At 52.9% G+C, this 14,760-nt stretch overlaps 5 protein-coding genes across 5 annotated transcripts; all 5 read right to left on the bottom strand.

Annotated features, from left to right (window-relative positions):
* Positions 1–940: 940 nt before the first annotated feature.
* Positions 941–2,326, bottom strand: A1O5_09762 (uncharacterized protein; the record flags this gene model as incomplete). The annotated part of the gene is made up of 3 exons (XM_007750340.1): positions 941–1,547; positions 1,602–2,170; positions 2,228–2,326. The coding sequence occupies 3 exons, from the start codon at positions 2,324–2,326 to the stop codon at positions 941–943; spliced, it is 1,275 nt and encodes a 424-aa protein (XP_007748530.1).
* Positions 2,327–3,961: 1,635 nt separating this feature from the next.
* Positions 3,962–5,487, bottom strand: A1O5_09763 (uncharacterized protein; the record flags this gene model as incomplete). Its single annotated transcript, XM_007750341.1, has 2 exons — positions 3,962–5,216; positions 5,288–5,487. 2 exons carry the CDS (start codon positions 5,485–5,487, stop codon positions 3,962–3,964), a joined length of 1,455 nt encoding a protein of 484 aa, XP_007748531.1.
* A 1,333-nt stretch (positions 5,488–6,820) lies between these two features.
* Positions 6,821–9,507, bottom strand: A1O5_09764 (uncharacterized protein; the record flags this gene model as incomplete). Its single annotated transcript, XM_007750342.1, has 4 exons — positions 6,821–8,128; positions 8,178–8,389; positions 8,441–9,242; positions 9,373–9,507. 4 exons carry the CDS (start codon positions 9,505–9,507, stop codon positions 6,821–6,823), a joined length of 2,457 nt encoding a protein of 818 aa, XP_007748532.1.
* Positions 9,508–10,663: 1,156 nt separating this feature from the next.
* Positions 10,664–12,747, bottom strand: A1O5_09765 (uncharacterized protein; the record flags this gene model as incomplete). The annotated part of the gene is made up of 2 exons (XM_007750343.1): positions 10,664–12,068; positions 12,116–12,747. 2 exons carry the CDS (start codon positions 12,745–12,747, stop codon positions 10,664–10,666), a joined length of 2,037 nt encoding a protein of 678 aa, XP_007748533.1.
* A 613-nt stretch (positions 12,748–13,360) lies between these two features.
* On the bottom strand, positions 13,361–14,464 carry A1O5_09766 (uncharacterized protein; the record flags this gene model as incomplete). The annotated part of the gene is made up of 1 exon (XM_007750344.1): positions 13,361–14,464. One exon carries the CDS (start codon positions 14,462–14,464, stop codon positions 13,361–13,363), a length of 1,104 nt encoding a protein of 367 aa, XP_007748534.1.
* Positions 14,465–14,760: the final 296 nt, after the last annotated feature.

Consider the following 14,760-nt stretch of genomic DNA (forward strand, 5'->3'; position numbering starts at 1 on the left):
CAACGTACATGCACCAATCAATGGCGGTCGGATCAATTCGGTCTCGGCTCGTGTTGGCACGATACGTACATGTCAAGGATAGTCATCGAGAAACATGGCTTGGGGAACGAATGCGACGGCTATGGGTGTTTCGCGTTACTCTTTTTTGAAATATAAGAATCAAGAATCGGGTAAGAGGACCGAGGAGAATGTAGAATTTGCGCCACGGTAACCTCGATATATTCCAACGTCCAGTATATGCAAACTTCCTGGTAAGGATCCTGTTCCTTGTCTTCAGGACCACATTCTATGACCCTTGGCCTTCCCATGACGCCGTCCTATGCCCCCCCCCCCCAATATCCCGAGTAAATGCTTCCAACCTGTGGAAGAATAAAGAGGACACATGCGGCCGTCCCATAAAAGCATGTTCAAAAAGAAGAGTATGTCGATGGTGTCCAAAGGTTTAGGTCTGACCCAACTCCAGGTTTCCGGGGGTTTCTGGATTCCGCTCGCCTTCAATGAACAGCATGAGGACTGTGCACATGAATGTTCCAATCTCAAGGCTCAGGGCTAGCTCTCGGGAGTGCTCATTCAGCCCTAGTAGACGTTGAGGACAGCTTCCGAAATGTAGGTACAGCAGAGCCGTTTTTTTGTGCTGTATGATTGCGGCTCGAGTCGTTGCACGGGTTGGGTGTGTGCGCGCGCTTCGACAGAACCTGCGCCTGACATCCGCTCCTTGTATATTTCCCTTGGTATTGTGCTTGACTTGAGTTCCTCCCCCCCTCTCCCTCTCCTTTCGCAGCACCTCCACACACACTCTCTCTCTCCATATACCTCGGCATATCCCGCTGAAAATAACCAAACCCCTTAAATATCCTGGTTGTTCTGCCAATGCATAGAAAACAGATCTTTGCTTTTCTAAGATTCCAAAAAGACCAAACCCGTACTTTTCAACCCTCGCTTAGGGTTCGTCCTCATTTTTAACAGCCTGATACTCGTTACCCCTCCTCTTCAATCTATCCCCTGTCGTAGGTGTTGGTTTATCCACTCGCAACACCCAGCAAAGTATATCCTCGGCCGGCAACAAAAACATCCAAATTCTATTGCAACAGAAGCTCAAGGTAGTCGTACACATGGCAACCGCGGCATCTAACCAATAATGATTCGCTGTGGCCACAATAACCGTCAAGACCAACAAAGGATAGCAGATGCCTGCAACAAGAAACAAGATCTGGGCGTAAAATGGCTTGCGTGGCTCGCTCCGCTGGGCGCGACGGAAGACGCCAGAATGGTAGAGGAATGTACTGCCGACACAGAACGCGTAGGTAAAATGCAAAGAAGGCATGGCGGCCAATTGGTTGACGTAGTTGCCGCCGACCCATACAGACTCGGCGTTTGCTTGACGCACTGTGTCGTGGAAGCCGAATTCCTTGGGTAAGAGACGGGGCGGCATGCAAGGGAAGAAGGTGAATATTGTGAAAGCGGCAAAGTTACCCAGCGTCATCGTCCGGCGGACGGCGGCGAAAGCTGAGTGTGTAGGCGCAGCATAGTAGTACCACGAAAGAAAGCTGGAGAAAGATTAGCCGGGGAAGGGGGGAGACATGGGGAGGGGGATCACATACGCGACAGTACCAGGAATATGAACCAGCGAGTAAATGCGGTTTAAAAATGTGATGGCGGTCAAATGACCGTTCAAGAACCAAGCCTGGAAGTCATTCTCTCTGATAGGGAACAGGAAGCGCAACCACGACTTATGCTCGATGTCGAGGACCAGGATGCCATGATCTTGGGCCAGCTGCCATAGACCCTCGTCAGCGGCGAACAGGACTTGAGCGAGGGCCTTGGTCAGGCTGTAGAATAGCAGATTGAGTATCCAATAGAACATTTCGATCAAGAAGGGAAACTTGGCCAAGACTCGGGAATGCCAGTTGTTGGCGAATCTGGACGAATTGGGGGTCCGGACGATGGCGCCGCAGCAGTTTCGCTTCTTGGGCGGATGTTTGGATGACGGGAAGACATCCGAGTCGGAGGTGAGGGAGTCGGAATCGGTGAAGCCATCGGGAGATGAGCCCTGGGAATTGTTGTGGGGGAGCAGAGAGCGAGTCGGGGAGCGGCCCCTCCGGGATTGAAATATGCGAAAGTTGTGTCTCCGATTAAAGTAAAGTGAAGCAGTCATGATACTGACGACAATCTGGGTAGGTCAGCAAGGAACCATTGGAGCATATAAGACATGGGGTATTGAACGGACAATTGGTTCCATCCAGGTATGTGACGCGAACTGGGCGCCACCCATGTCGGGCTGGGCGGCCTCAGCGGCCTCGGTGACGTTGAAAGGCATCGAGGCCATCGGCAATGGTTAAATCGAGGCGAGATTATCGAAGAAGAGGTTTAATTCATAGGTCTGGATGGCCGTCGAGAAGGAGCGAGCCGAAGTGAGGTGTCGCGTGTCCACCGTGAGCTGGTCACGTGCGATTGAAAAGGTCGACAAGATGCAGTGCTACACCCCGTCCACCACGTGTCAAGCGGACCGAAAAGGAGTGACTGAAGGAGATACTGCTATCGACAAGTGGCGGATCGTGGTTCAGGCCAGAGCGGGCGGAAGGGGGGGAAGGAAGAGGCCGAACAATCGCGGAGTGTGAGGGACCACAGGCAACTCGAGACGTGTTGGAGGGAAGCGTAAGTTGACAGAGGACGCCAGAGGCGATTGGATCGAAGAGAAGAAAAGGCGGGTAGGGGAGGAAGTAAAACAAGATGAAGAAGATCCGGAATGGAAAAGAGTGAACAAGAAAAAGATGGACAAGGAGGAGAAGACTAGGACGGGGATGGAGATGGGGATGATGATGATGATGATGATGATGATGATGACGATGGAGGATGGGGTGAGTAGCAAGAGGGAGAGAGGCACCGAAACCAAAGAGGGAAGAACGAGAAAGGTGAGTAATAAGAGGGAATTCTGTGCCTGGAGGGAAAAAGGGAAAGAGATCAGAAGCAGAGTGTAGAGAAAGAGTCTCACCAAGACACAGGCAACACCAGTACGCGAGAAAACAAAGGATCGTATGTCGTAGTCGTATGTACCTCGTAGCAGGCTTCAGTTCAACGTTGGAAGTTTTCCTTTTCTCCTGCAGCGGCAAAGAGGCTGAGTCGATGGTGCCGCCTAGTGGCCCCCCCAAAACAGCTGGTGATTGATTTGATCTCAGGAGAAAAAGCCACCGAGCGGCCCCGGGCTGCCAATGCTTGGTGCGCAGGTGGAGAGTTCAGGCCCCGGAGAGCGGGCACCGAGAAGGGATGAGGGGCCTTGGGGGACCCCTAGAGAGCCAACAGCGCCTAGGGGACTGGTGCTTGGTGTCACCTTGGCCGCATCAATGTCAGCATCGCCGTCAATCACCTCAGTGGAAAGTGGAAGGCGGGATATTTGGCTTGCGAGTCCGGAGTCCTCTTTGCGGTTAATTGGCTTCGGCCACCCCCTGGGGCCATTGACTACTACGGTACATACGGCCACGGAACTCGCCAGCATCCAGAACTCTTGCACAAGCACAATGCCATAACATTATCTCCGTATTATTCTGAGTCTCAGCCTCTTCGGGTGGCTGCATCTCGTATTCGCCTGCCAGAGAATGGACAGCCCGCCAACCATACTACTCACGGTAATACCTCGTCTGCTCACCATGCAGTGTTGCACACCTAGTCAGCAGCTTCCGCCTTTGCATAATCGGCCTTTTACTCTATTTGATTCTTCACATGACGTCTCGAAAAACAAACGAGGCCCGCCGCGACTCAACATCTCTACCATAACCGCCGTCTCATACAATGATCGTCAATTCTTCCAATCATCATCGTCGTCTCCCTGGTTCATGATCCCATGTCCAAGTATGTATACCAATGAGAAATGCTCTAAGAAATGGGAAAATGGGAAATGCAAATAAAGTCAACCCATCTTCCCCCCCCCAATCCCCCCAAAAAAACAAAAGCCGCTCAAGGCGGCTCAACTCGCCGTCAGGTCGCCCGACACAAAGCGTCGGACGTCGCGATATTTGCCCTTCTGCGCCTTGTGGTTGTGGCCCGCCATCTTTCGAGGACTCGGCATGCCTGAACTTCCAATCCCACGCATGATCATCGGCAAGGCGTCCAACACCTGTTTGTTGCCTTCAAAGTAGTGGTTGACAAACCCACCGCCGAGAAGTCTGCGAATCGCGTTCAGCCGCATCAGCTTCCACCACTTGTCCACCCGCATCTCGCCTTCCCGGTGAACCCGCACCACCATCTTGGAGGCATTGTTGGACTGGAGCCCCAGCCGCGGGTCTTGAACCGTCAAAGCAATGCTGGCAAAAGATTGATGTAGGGCCTTCTTGTCTCGTCGATTCATCGACTTGGTGCTGAGCGATGCAAGCGCCGTCACCTTGTCGATCACCTCATGCGTGTTATGATACGGGTTGTACCGTTTGACCAGGTAGGATCGCACGTGAGGCCGGTCGTGGGGCAGTTCGTCTTCGGGTATGATCTCCTCGTCCGACGACGACGACGACTCGTCGTCTTCCTCGCGCGGCGTGTAGCATTTCTCATACAATAGAGCAATGTTCTCGCCCGCCGAGACTTGAACTTTGATATCATCTGCGTCCAGCTGGTCGAGGAATGTCGCAATGGCGTCCTCCGACTCCTGCTCGATGTCTTCCACTTGGGTCGCCAGAAATCCGTACGTGTTCAAGGCTGCGGTGACAACTTCAGCACTGTCATCAGCGTCAATAAACGCTCCATCACTCGAGGCAATCTCAAGGAAGAAAGTCATGACGTCCAAAATCTCTTCATCTCCCGCGCCACCGAACGAGACACAGATCCCAATGGTATAGATTGCCGCAGCCTTGACCGATGTTGACCGAGAATCGGAGATGGTCCGTTTCAAGGATGGTGCGACCGTGTCGTAGATGCTGCCATCGGCGAACGTGATGGCTGTAAGTGCCATGGCTCTCAAGGCCAATGTTGTTTCTTTCTCGCTGGTTTCTGCTTTGATGCTTCGACCAAACGCCACAAGAAGGTCTTGGACTCGACCATAGAGGACCTCGGCCAGATAGTGCGAGGTCAAGCATTTGACATATGTAGTCAACGCATCTTCCCGGCTCTTGTGGCTGCTCCCTTTCCGATCCAGCAGTTCCGAGATCACGTCGTTCAACTCTTGCCGAGCGGCATCCGAGGTTTGCTCGTTGATGTCGTCGGTTTCGAGGAGGGCATCGATCGAATTGATACTAGACGTCACCGGTGTCAGCTCGCATCTGATAGCATGTCAGCCGCATGATGAGACGGTCGTGCAACTCACCTTTGAGTTGTGTCGTCACTGAGATTGCCCTTATCAAAATCCTCGTCGTCCGACCCATCTCGGCTCTGAATGCGAGAAGCACTACGCGAGTTGGGAGCCGAATTACCGCGTGAACTCCCCCTTGACGACTGCTTGGATTTGGCCTTGTTCGAGAGAGTCTTGCCGCTCTCGAGGGCTCTTCGGCGCAAGTCTTCGTGCATGTTGCTCGCCGTGAAAGTGTTCTAGTGAGAGCGCAAATATAACAGTATTCTTCTTGGCGTCAAATGGACTGGTTTGATGTGCTGGTGTGATTGCAAACTGCCGAGGAGGGGGGTTTTGGGTCACCCTTTGGGTCTCGAGGCTCGATATTTGGACAGGTGATGTGGAGGGAGTCGTTGAATTTCCATGTGGGAGGGATTCACGCAGTGTGATAGTAAGGGAGTCAGAGAGGTCCTCGGGGGGATCAGGCAGAAACCCACAGGAAGTTTAGGGTCAGTGGCAGACTTTTAAAAATGTTAAATAGGACAGCGCAGTCTGGGAAGCGGTGACAAAAGTGATGGGCAACCGAAGAAATGTGGAGGAATTTTGGGACGGGACTGGGCAGAACTTAGCTGGGCAATCTGGACTTGCGGACGGCTAGGGCTACTTACTTAGCTGCGGCACCAACGGGAGGAGAAGGGACAGTGAGGCTAAGGGGGGCACAGCGGGCAACCTGGGGACGGAACGAGCAAGAGGGAGGACCTTGCCAACACATGCCAACTGCTATTTGTACTCGTCACCAGTCACCATCGCAGGTAGACCACTAGCTGGCTAGGTACTCGATACCCAGTACACGCCATGACACCCATGCGTCGCCTGCGGTCAGCCACTGACGAGTGAGACTGCCAACTCCGGTTTAACCCGCTATCTCCTCTTGCTCTTCCCCATGCGACCCAGCGGATCAGAACTACTCCGGCCATACAACTCCCCACACAACCCGAGGATAACCTCATGGTCTGGGTTCCTGTCTTTACCATGATGACGACAGGCCTGTTTCGACCCCTACACCCTACGTGCTCGCAGCTCTCATCCGTGCCGCCTCCCATGACACGACCGCGTGATATCCTAGTGCCCCTTCTCATTAAAATCCTGACAAAAGGCGATTGAAGCAGTCGTCGCACGCAGTGGGAAAATACATTTCATTCGACTCGTGCAACAGTTGCCATGCGATTCGTCCTAGGGTATCGCAGGTTCCGTTGGATGATTGTTCCATGTCAAGGGGAGCTGCGATAACTCTGCCTGGTCATTGAGAAAAGGAGAAGATCGAAGTACTTCGACAATCCCCACAACCACGCCCTCTCTCACGCCCAATTCAGCTTGTCCAAAAAAAAAAAAAAAAACAACCCGCCCTACCCACCTTGCATATTCCTCGATGATGTTTGTTTTGCTTTCATTCTGTGCCCCCCCCCCCCACAAGAGATGGACCTTCAACGTTGTGCATCCCGCTCTCGTTGCCCGTAGTCTGGTTGATACACCGTACGATTCTCTCACTAGCAACGTCTCGGGCCTGCTGGTTCACTTACCCCTGGATGTTTGTCCGTCCATCAGCAGATCCTCGTCGCTGGCGTCCAAGATATCGTACTCCTCGTCTGTCAAGAATCCATCTTCGTCGCTGTTGGACTCTTCGAGCTCGAGACTTTCAACATCTTCGAGAAGTTCGTGTTCCTCCGTCTTGATCGTGGGCTCCATCACTGCCGCTGGAGCTTCTTCCACCTGTGCTTCACGGACATCGTGCACGCTGGAGATGGGTGACTCCTTCTCTAGCTTAGGGAAGATCATGGTCGAGCTACCTTGTGACGTGTCGCCATCACCTTCTTTCGGCTCGTCGACTGTCTCCAGTGTGACAGGAGTGGGAGGCAAGATGTGCGAGCGAATGGGCAGTTCAACAGGAGTAGAACGGACCTCGATGTCGACCCAAAGCTTGTGGCCGAATGAAATTCCACCTGGAGTCTTGAGACGCCAGTAAGAGATGGCTCGTCCTTCACGAGCTGGCGACTTCAGAAGAACGGTAAAGACTCCCGTCTTGCCAGGCTCGACAGGAGATGCCAAGGCGTTGCTGCGGTTGGCCATTGCCATCGCAGTCGTGCTGGATGGATGAAGAACATCGAGATTCCGCATGTCATCACCACCAATGTAGTAGACGGCGCAGCCGGCTGGCCAGGCCTCAGGACCTGGGTTGCGCAAGGTCCAGGATTGAGAAATAAAGTGATTGGGAGGGAATCTCGAACCATCTGGGGTCGAATCGGTAACGTACCAGGCTTGAAGATCGCTCGTGACCGGACTTGCAGACGTCGCATTGTCGGCCTTAGCAATCTCAACCATTGCCGGAGCGGTCTCAACAGGATCGACTTCGGCGACAGTCTGAACTTGAGTCGCAGCGTTGGCAGAGGTAGATCGAGTGGTCTCAGTAGCGGCGTTCTTCGCCATTGGGCGGTCACCCGACTGGGCGATCTGTTGACCGAGCTCGTTCTCTTGATGAGTCCGGATTGACACATGTCGGATGGGTTGCCTGAACTTGATCAAAGGATGAGATGGATTGTGCGGGTTGTTGGGCCAAGCTTCGCAGTTTGCGCAGAAGTCAGTGTCGTGGCAGACAGCACACTTGTACCGATCACCGGTGATGTAACGCTTGTAAGATGTGCACAGTGGCCCGTCGCAATAGATACCACGATGGATGTGCTTGGTGGCGTTCACTACCTTAATAGGCACGTAGATAGGCGCGAAGCGGTGCCCGGGGTGTTTCTCATCAGCAAAACCAAAGCATGCGGAGCAATAGTCGAAGTCTGGGCATGTCAAACACTTGTGACGGATACCATAAATGGCCTACAACAAATGTCAGATCCGTAAGTGGGAGAAATAGGTGTGAACCCACCTGATCACAGCCATCGCATATGGCTTCATGGCGGACACCACGTCCAGGGCCGCACAAAGCTTTGATGGCCGGCTCGTCTTTCAATGCATCGGGATCTCGTGCCTCAAAGCTGTGAGATGGGTCATGGCCGTGTTCACCATCCTGCATACAAGAGAGGCAGAGGTCGTAATCGGGACATTCCTGGCAGGTGACAAATTCACGGGCCGGCATTTCTAAGACGTTGTCAGTGCTCGATATAATTGTCTGTTCGTGTCTGCACCTACGGGAAATGCATGAATTGCAAGTGAGCTCTGTATCATCGTGCTCCGGACTGATGGGCGTGGTCAACTCGCTGGAGGAACCGGCAGCTGCCTTGGACAATTTCTTGGGGGGGAGAGTCTCGGTGGTGCTGGTGACGACGATTCCGTTACGGATGGTTCGTTTCAACAACCAGTGCTCGTCACCATCGCAGGTGATTCCAGCGTCAATGCAAGGCTTGCAGAGATCAAAGTCACCGCCCTCGCAGATACCACAGTGATAATGTTCGTCTGGGACAGGCATGCCACAATGGTTGCAGTCGATTGTGTACGAGGTGGAAGGGAAGTCATTCATGGAAGGAAGAGTCGGCAAACTGTACACATCGCTTTGACTACCCTGAGGATTGTTGACAGCCTGTTCCGTGCCGAAAGTGTTGACATCGAGATCAAAGGCTCCTGGAATGGCACATTTGGGAGAGTATTGGCAGGTCTTCTGAAATGCCTTGAAAGGGGGTGCCGCACTGTTGCCCACCGGCTGGGAGAGAACAGTCTCAAGGAAGTTGTTCCTCGGCTCAGGCTGGGAGTCGGCACCGTCCTTCACAACAGCTTTGTTCTGGGCCATATCAATGTCTTGGGCGAGGCTGTCTCTCGCAGGTTTTCCCTCAACAGTCGCCCTCAAACGTAGCTTGAGTTTCGCCTTCGCTGCCCGATAGAGTTGCTTGTAGATGGCAGGGTCGTTGCTATCAAGCGTAATGTACCTTGCCTGAGAATCAGAGAATCGGTCGAAGCGAACGTCTTGCTCCGGAGGGATGGCAAGCAGGGTTCGGAGCTGCAGGTGTGAGGAAGAGTTAGCTCTCTCTTCACTCGAGCGTCGTGGTCCGAAGCAGGGTTAAGTGACCCAAGTTCCAGCCGAGGGAGGTTCAATTCTCAGGCTGACACGGATAGATAGATCTACGCACCTTTTGTGGGAGCACGTTGGCACCGAGATCCCGCAGAGCGAGCTTGAATCTTCTGTTTGTCCCGTCGATAATGACCTTGATCGTGATAAGAGTGTCAGGGCCAACGGGGCCTATGTGAGGATGAGGTGTAGCCATGATTGGTGATAAGGAAACGCTGGGGTAGGCGGTGTCAGGTGGGTTTGACCGTAGCACCCTGCGGGCAGGTTGCAAAGAGTCGGTCAGATCGGGTGCGAGAAAAACCTCAAAAGGTAGCGGACATGAAGAGGGTATATCTCCCTATATGTTTCGAGAAGACACGGGGAGATTGGGATGAGGACGCAAAGGAGGTCAGGGTGATGGGATGGGAGGTTGTGGAAGGTGGTCAAACAGACAGGCCGTCGAGAGATGACGGGTGCAGTGGAAAGCTCGCAGCCTGGCTGAGGCAATCAGTCAGTCCCCGTCGAGGCGGGGAAGAGCAAGAGACCGAGACAACCTTCACGCTCGACCTCTGGGCCTCACTCCACTGCATTCACGTGACGCCGGTTGACAGGCAGCACCAAATCAAAACTCAGTGGCTTCGATCGCACCCAGATGGCACCGGCAAGGCGGATGACGGTCTCGCCGCTACGATTCGCCAACCACATTTCTCGTTCAAAGTCAACATTCCTCACCGGTTGCTCGCTCTGCTAATGCTTTGCTAGTACTCGGTACGGACCTGGTCAAAGCTTTCGGCAAAAGCACATCGGCGCCCAGACAATCATCGCCTCTGTCAAATATTACGCAGCGCACCCTAACCTGAGCATAGAACCCTCCTTTCATTCTTCCTAGCAAAAGAAAACCCGCTTCCAGAGGCAGAACTACCTTCGTCGACTCATGCGGCCATGGATGAGGCTCGACCATCTTCAGGTAGATCGCTGACAGCCTCGTCCTGATGATTCGAAAATCCGCTCAACCAGTACCTCGTACCACTTCCAAATCGACAGGCGGATCCGTAAACAGCCTTCGAGCTTTTCCTTTTCTTTCTGTGGCCTTGTTGTGCCCGCCCCCCAAGAACTCTAGCAATCATCGACAAGTTCTCTTTTGAAGCACGAGATATAATGTACATGAAGAATATGGTAAAAGATATCTCGAAGCCATGATGAAAGAAAACAGAGGGGAAAAGGTCATCCTTTTCGAAGGATCCTTAGAGTCGACAAACCCATCTCCCTCCCACCAAAAGCATTAATGCTCCATACTCCATAACCCGCTAAAAAAGGAAAAGAAGTCGACCTAATTCAATGAAAGGAGAAATGAAGACTCCAACGACCACAGATCAGCCAGAATGCGCAGGATAGAACATGCCAGCAGGGGCAGAAGAGTAGTAATAGGGAGCTTGAGCCGGCATTCCATTGTTCAGTGGCATCATGTTTCCGTTGGGAGCAATTGGGAATTGCTGCATTCCGCCCTGAGCTTCAGGAGCGAACATAGTCGAGTTGTAGTAGTAGACCATGCCGTTCGACTCGTGCGCCAACATATTGCCTTCCACAAGTCCTGCGGCAGGCAAGTAGCTCATCGGGTGTGATTGCGAACCGGGAATGAAACTCGGTGCCAGTGCTGGGCCTGCCATCGAAACTCCAAAAGAGCTGGCATCAGGAATTGGTGGATAGAAAACAGCTCCATTGCTGTAAGGGCCCCCGAAATATGCCGTCCCACCCATGACTGGGTATGGTTGAAAGCCTGGTGCAAACACCGCTCCTTCTGGTATCTGCGAAAGAGGTGTCACTCCAGCCATTCCCGAAAATATCGGCTGACCAGATGGGGCAGCAGTCTTATCCTCCATGTAGGGGTTTGAGATGTGGGCGGGGACTTGTTGATGAAACGCTAGGTCTTGCTGCTGCTGCGGAGCTTTGAAATGATATGCAGCCGGTGACTCGATATGTGCCACCGAGACAGTTTTCTGGGGACGGGGTTGGTGCATGGGAATGGCAGCAGGGTGACTCCCATACATCGCAGGCGCTTGCATTTGTGTCGGTGCTGCATTTATCGGCACCTGGCCATTCATCACCGGTAACCCAGTCCTTGAGAGAGATGGCGTAGGAGCCCCAGAGGGCATACGGACCACTGGCCGGCTGCTTTCATTGCCGGTGGCGACAGCGCGAGTAATGACCGAGTCTGCAGGAGATTTGATGCCTTCTCCCAAGGTGGATGCTCCCATGGAAGACTTCCGGCTCATGGCAACACTTGGAGTATATCCTCCACCATATATGCTCGATCTGCGACTTCCTTGAAAGCTGCCTCTGCCACGACCGCGTGCGAAGCCTGTTTGATTAGGGCGTAAAGCCCGTGGAATGAAGATGAACGATCGATCCACGCTAGGAAAGATATATCGCGGCGCTGCACCAGGGATAGAGACACGTACAGGCTTGTCTCTTCTCAGTGGCGGGCGATGCTGCGGAAGCAAAACATGGTGCTTCTTGACGACATTTGGTACCATGATCTTCTCAGCCATGCCTGGAAATGATATTTGGACGTTGACATTTCCCACAATGGACGCGAAGGAAAATGATCGATTCGGAGCCGTCGAAGTGGCTTTAACTTTGTTCTGTTCCTTCCCCGTTTCAGCTGGCGCAGGAATTGGCCTGGTTTCTGGGTGCATTGGTTTGGTCTTGTTTTCATGCTCTTCATGGAGATCATGCGCCCAAGGCTTGTCTGTCGGCTCATTGAAACCGATTCCTCGTCTTCACAGGTTAGTAGACGGATCAAGCGTCTCATTTTTCCCACTCACCCTGTGCCCATTGCAGCTCCATAGCCCCGACCTCTGCCTCGCGCGAAAGGTCTCGAGTTCAGCCCGATGGAGGACGAGTTCCGGTCATCATGGAGGAAGAATCCACCCCTGGTAGGGACAAAGGCGGGGTTTGCGTTTCTCTGCCGGATATACTCCTGATGCTCCCTGCGAGAGCGCTGAGCAGTAGTCTCCTGTCGAAGAACCTTTGGTGGAGCGGCACCGGCCTGGACCACACCAGCATCCGTCGAAGCAGGCAAATTGTCAAACTGCAGCTGTTCCATCTCTTGCGGCTGCTGAACTTGACTCAACCCGTGCAACATGGCTTCGGTGTCAGCCGAGTGTCTAAAGGTACCCTTAGATTTTGAGGAGTCCTCATTAGAGGTTACAAGATCATGGCCTCTGTGATCTCGCCCTGTTGCAGCTGCTCTTGCTGATGTAGTTTCTTGAACCGGGTCTCGCTCGTCTCCGCTGGACTCACTACCTTCAAATTCTCCGTCATCGCCATTCGTCACCGCGGAGCCCTCGCTCAAAGAATCATCCTCAAAATCACCTAGGACAGATCCTTCTTCCTCTCCTTCATCTTGTCGCCGCCGTCTGCTCGCGAGCAGATTTTTCCGTCGGGACGCGGGCATGTTCGTAGTGATTCCGGATGTGATTGAAAATCTCGGATCGGAGGGGTTCGAGACGCGATGTAAAGGGGACTTAGGAGAGATGAGGATAAATCATTCTCGATTGTCGAGCACTCAAGTCTCGACTGGACGGAAGTAGGACGATGGGAACTTTTCGGCGAAAGACCATTTACAGGATCGTAACACCCATCTCGAGGTTGCGCCGAAAGAAAGAGAAGATGCAGAACCACTCAAAAGGAGGTCGACTTATGAGGTCTCTGATGTTTTGGAGCCAGTGATAATGAAATCAGTGCGCGGTCGAAGAGGCACAAGATGCCCTTGCATTCGCCAGCAAAAGTGTCTTTTGACCGGAGGCGAGACCTGAAAGCCGCCTGAGGGTATAGCTACTAAACTCGATCGGACCATTGCCCCAGATTTTCGTCATGGGCAGAAGCCCAGCCCAGAAGGATGCCTAGTGAGCCTAACTTCCTAGGGCCTAGCTCGCTTGGAACGCCCGAAGAGCGGCGCCTTGGGCTCTTTGTCACTCCATGGATCTCGTGCCCTGTAATGCATCGGATGATACCTGTCGAGCTGCCAGAACCTAACTGTACTTGTACCGAGTAGGCATGTCTGCTACCTACGCAAAGACTGTTCGTTGGCCCTTACTCTCGATAATTGCACCCGTCAGTCTCTGCACCGTCTCCTCTGAGTATTTCCCTTGGGACTTGTTGAGATTTGTGTTCTTGTTGTCGTGGATGGGTTTTGGCTTCTCCTGTCCGCCATCTACTTTGACGATGCCACCGTCTTCTCTCGATTCTCCGTCTCCTGCTGCCGCCTTTTTCGCTGTCTTTCCGAACCTCTTCTCATACCTAGTGGCCTTGTCTTCAGCGTACTCCATCCTCAACTTGCGGCCATGAAGCCTGTGCAACAAGACTCTGCTCTTTGACGACTTTGAATTCGTAGGCGCCTCCTCGGCACTATTTCCTGGAGTAGCCCAGCCTCGCATGGCCTTTCCTGCGGACACTAGTTGTTCGAAATCGATCCAAGCGAATCCCTTACACTTCCCCGAATCCTCAAATGTAGCCAGATGGGTATGGGCGATCGGTCCACATACTCCAAAATGCGCTTCGAGATCCTCCACGGTGGTGGTAAAATCCAGATTCCCAACAAAGATTCGCTTGCTTGGGGGCTGGGACTGCTTCTCGACTGAGTCTCTTTTCTGCTCGGGTCTGCCGTCGAAATTCTTCGCGTTTTTTATTAGTACACGGCGGCCGCCGAGAAGTGATTCCGTAAACTTGAGGGCTGTGTCGATGCACTGTTGGTCTGAGAAGTCGACATAGGCAAACCCTTTATTCTGTGCTCTGCCAAACTTGGGCAGCCCTTGAGGTAGATGAATCCTGGTTATCTGATTTCGGCGAATGACGTTCGTTGAACTGGAGGTCAGAAAGCTCACAAGGTCGTCCTTCGTAGTGCCAAAAGATAAGTTCCCAACCCAAATCCCGTATCCAGAGCGTGTAGAGTCTTTGTGAGGTGCATCTTGTGGTTCTGTGGATGATGTTTCCTTCTTTGCCCCTGAGGACGACTTGCTGCCATTAGATACTTTTGCTTTCTTTGTTTTGCGGAGGGCCTTCTTAGATGGAGGTTCAGGTGCCTCTACGTCTATCTCGATTTCCGCGGTCTCTGCATTTCTCTTTCGATTGATAGACTTCGACGTTGCTATCTCCAGTTCCGTACTACTCATTTTGAGTATACGACCTTGAGATTTGCCTGCTTGGATGTCGGCCACAACTGGCAAAATTGTCTAAATGTAATCGGTTCTGAAAATTCCTTGCGGACCTCTTTTCTCTAGTTGACAATTCGTCCGCGGAAGTGCTCCGCAAACCCAAAACGCGCTGGACGCTTTCCCCAGCCTGCACCCTCAAAGTCCCCAAGCACTCTCTTTCACCAACACGCATCCTTAACTCGGTCTCGATCGCGAGAGATCTATTCCGGTGCCCCCAACAGCCGTTATTTCACAGAGGCCTAGCAAACCATGTC

The sequence above is a fragment of the Cladophialophora psammophila genome (genome assembly GCF_000585535.1).
Source record: "Cladophialophora psammophila CBS 110553 chromosome Unknown aczJe-supercont1.17, whole genome shotgun sequence".
In the NCBI taxonomy this organism is placed as follows: domain Eukaryota; kingdom Fungi; phylum Ascomycota; class Eurotiomycetes; order Chaetothyriales; family Herpotrichiellaceae; genus Cladophialophora; species Cladophialophora psammophila.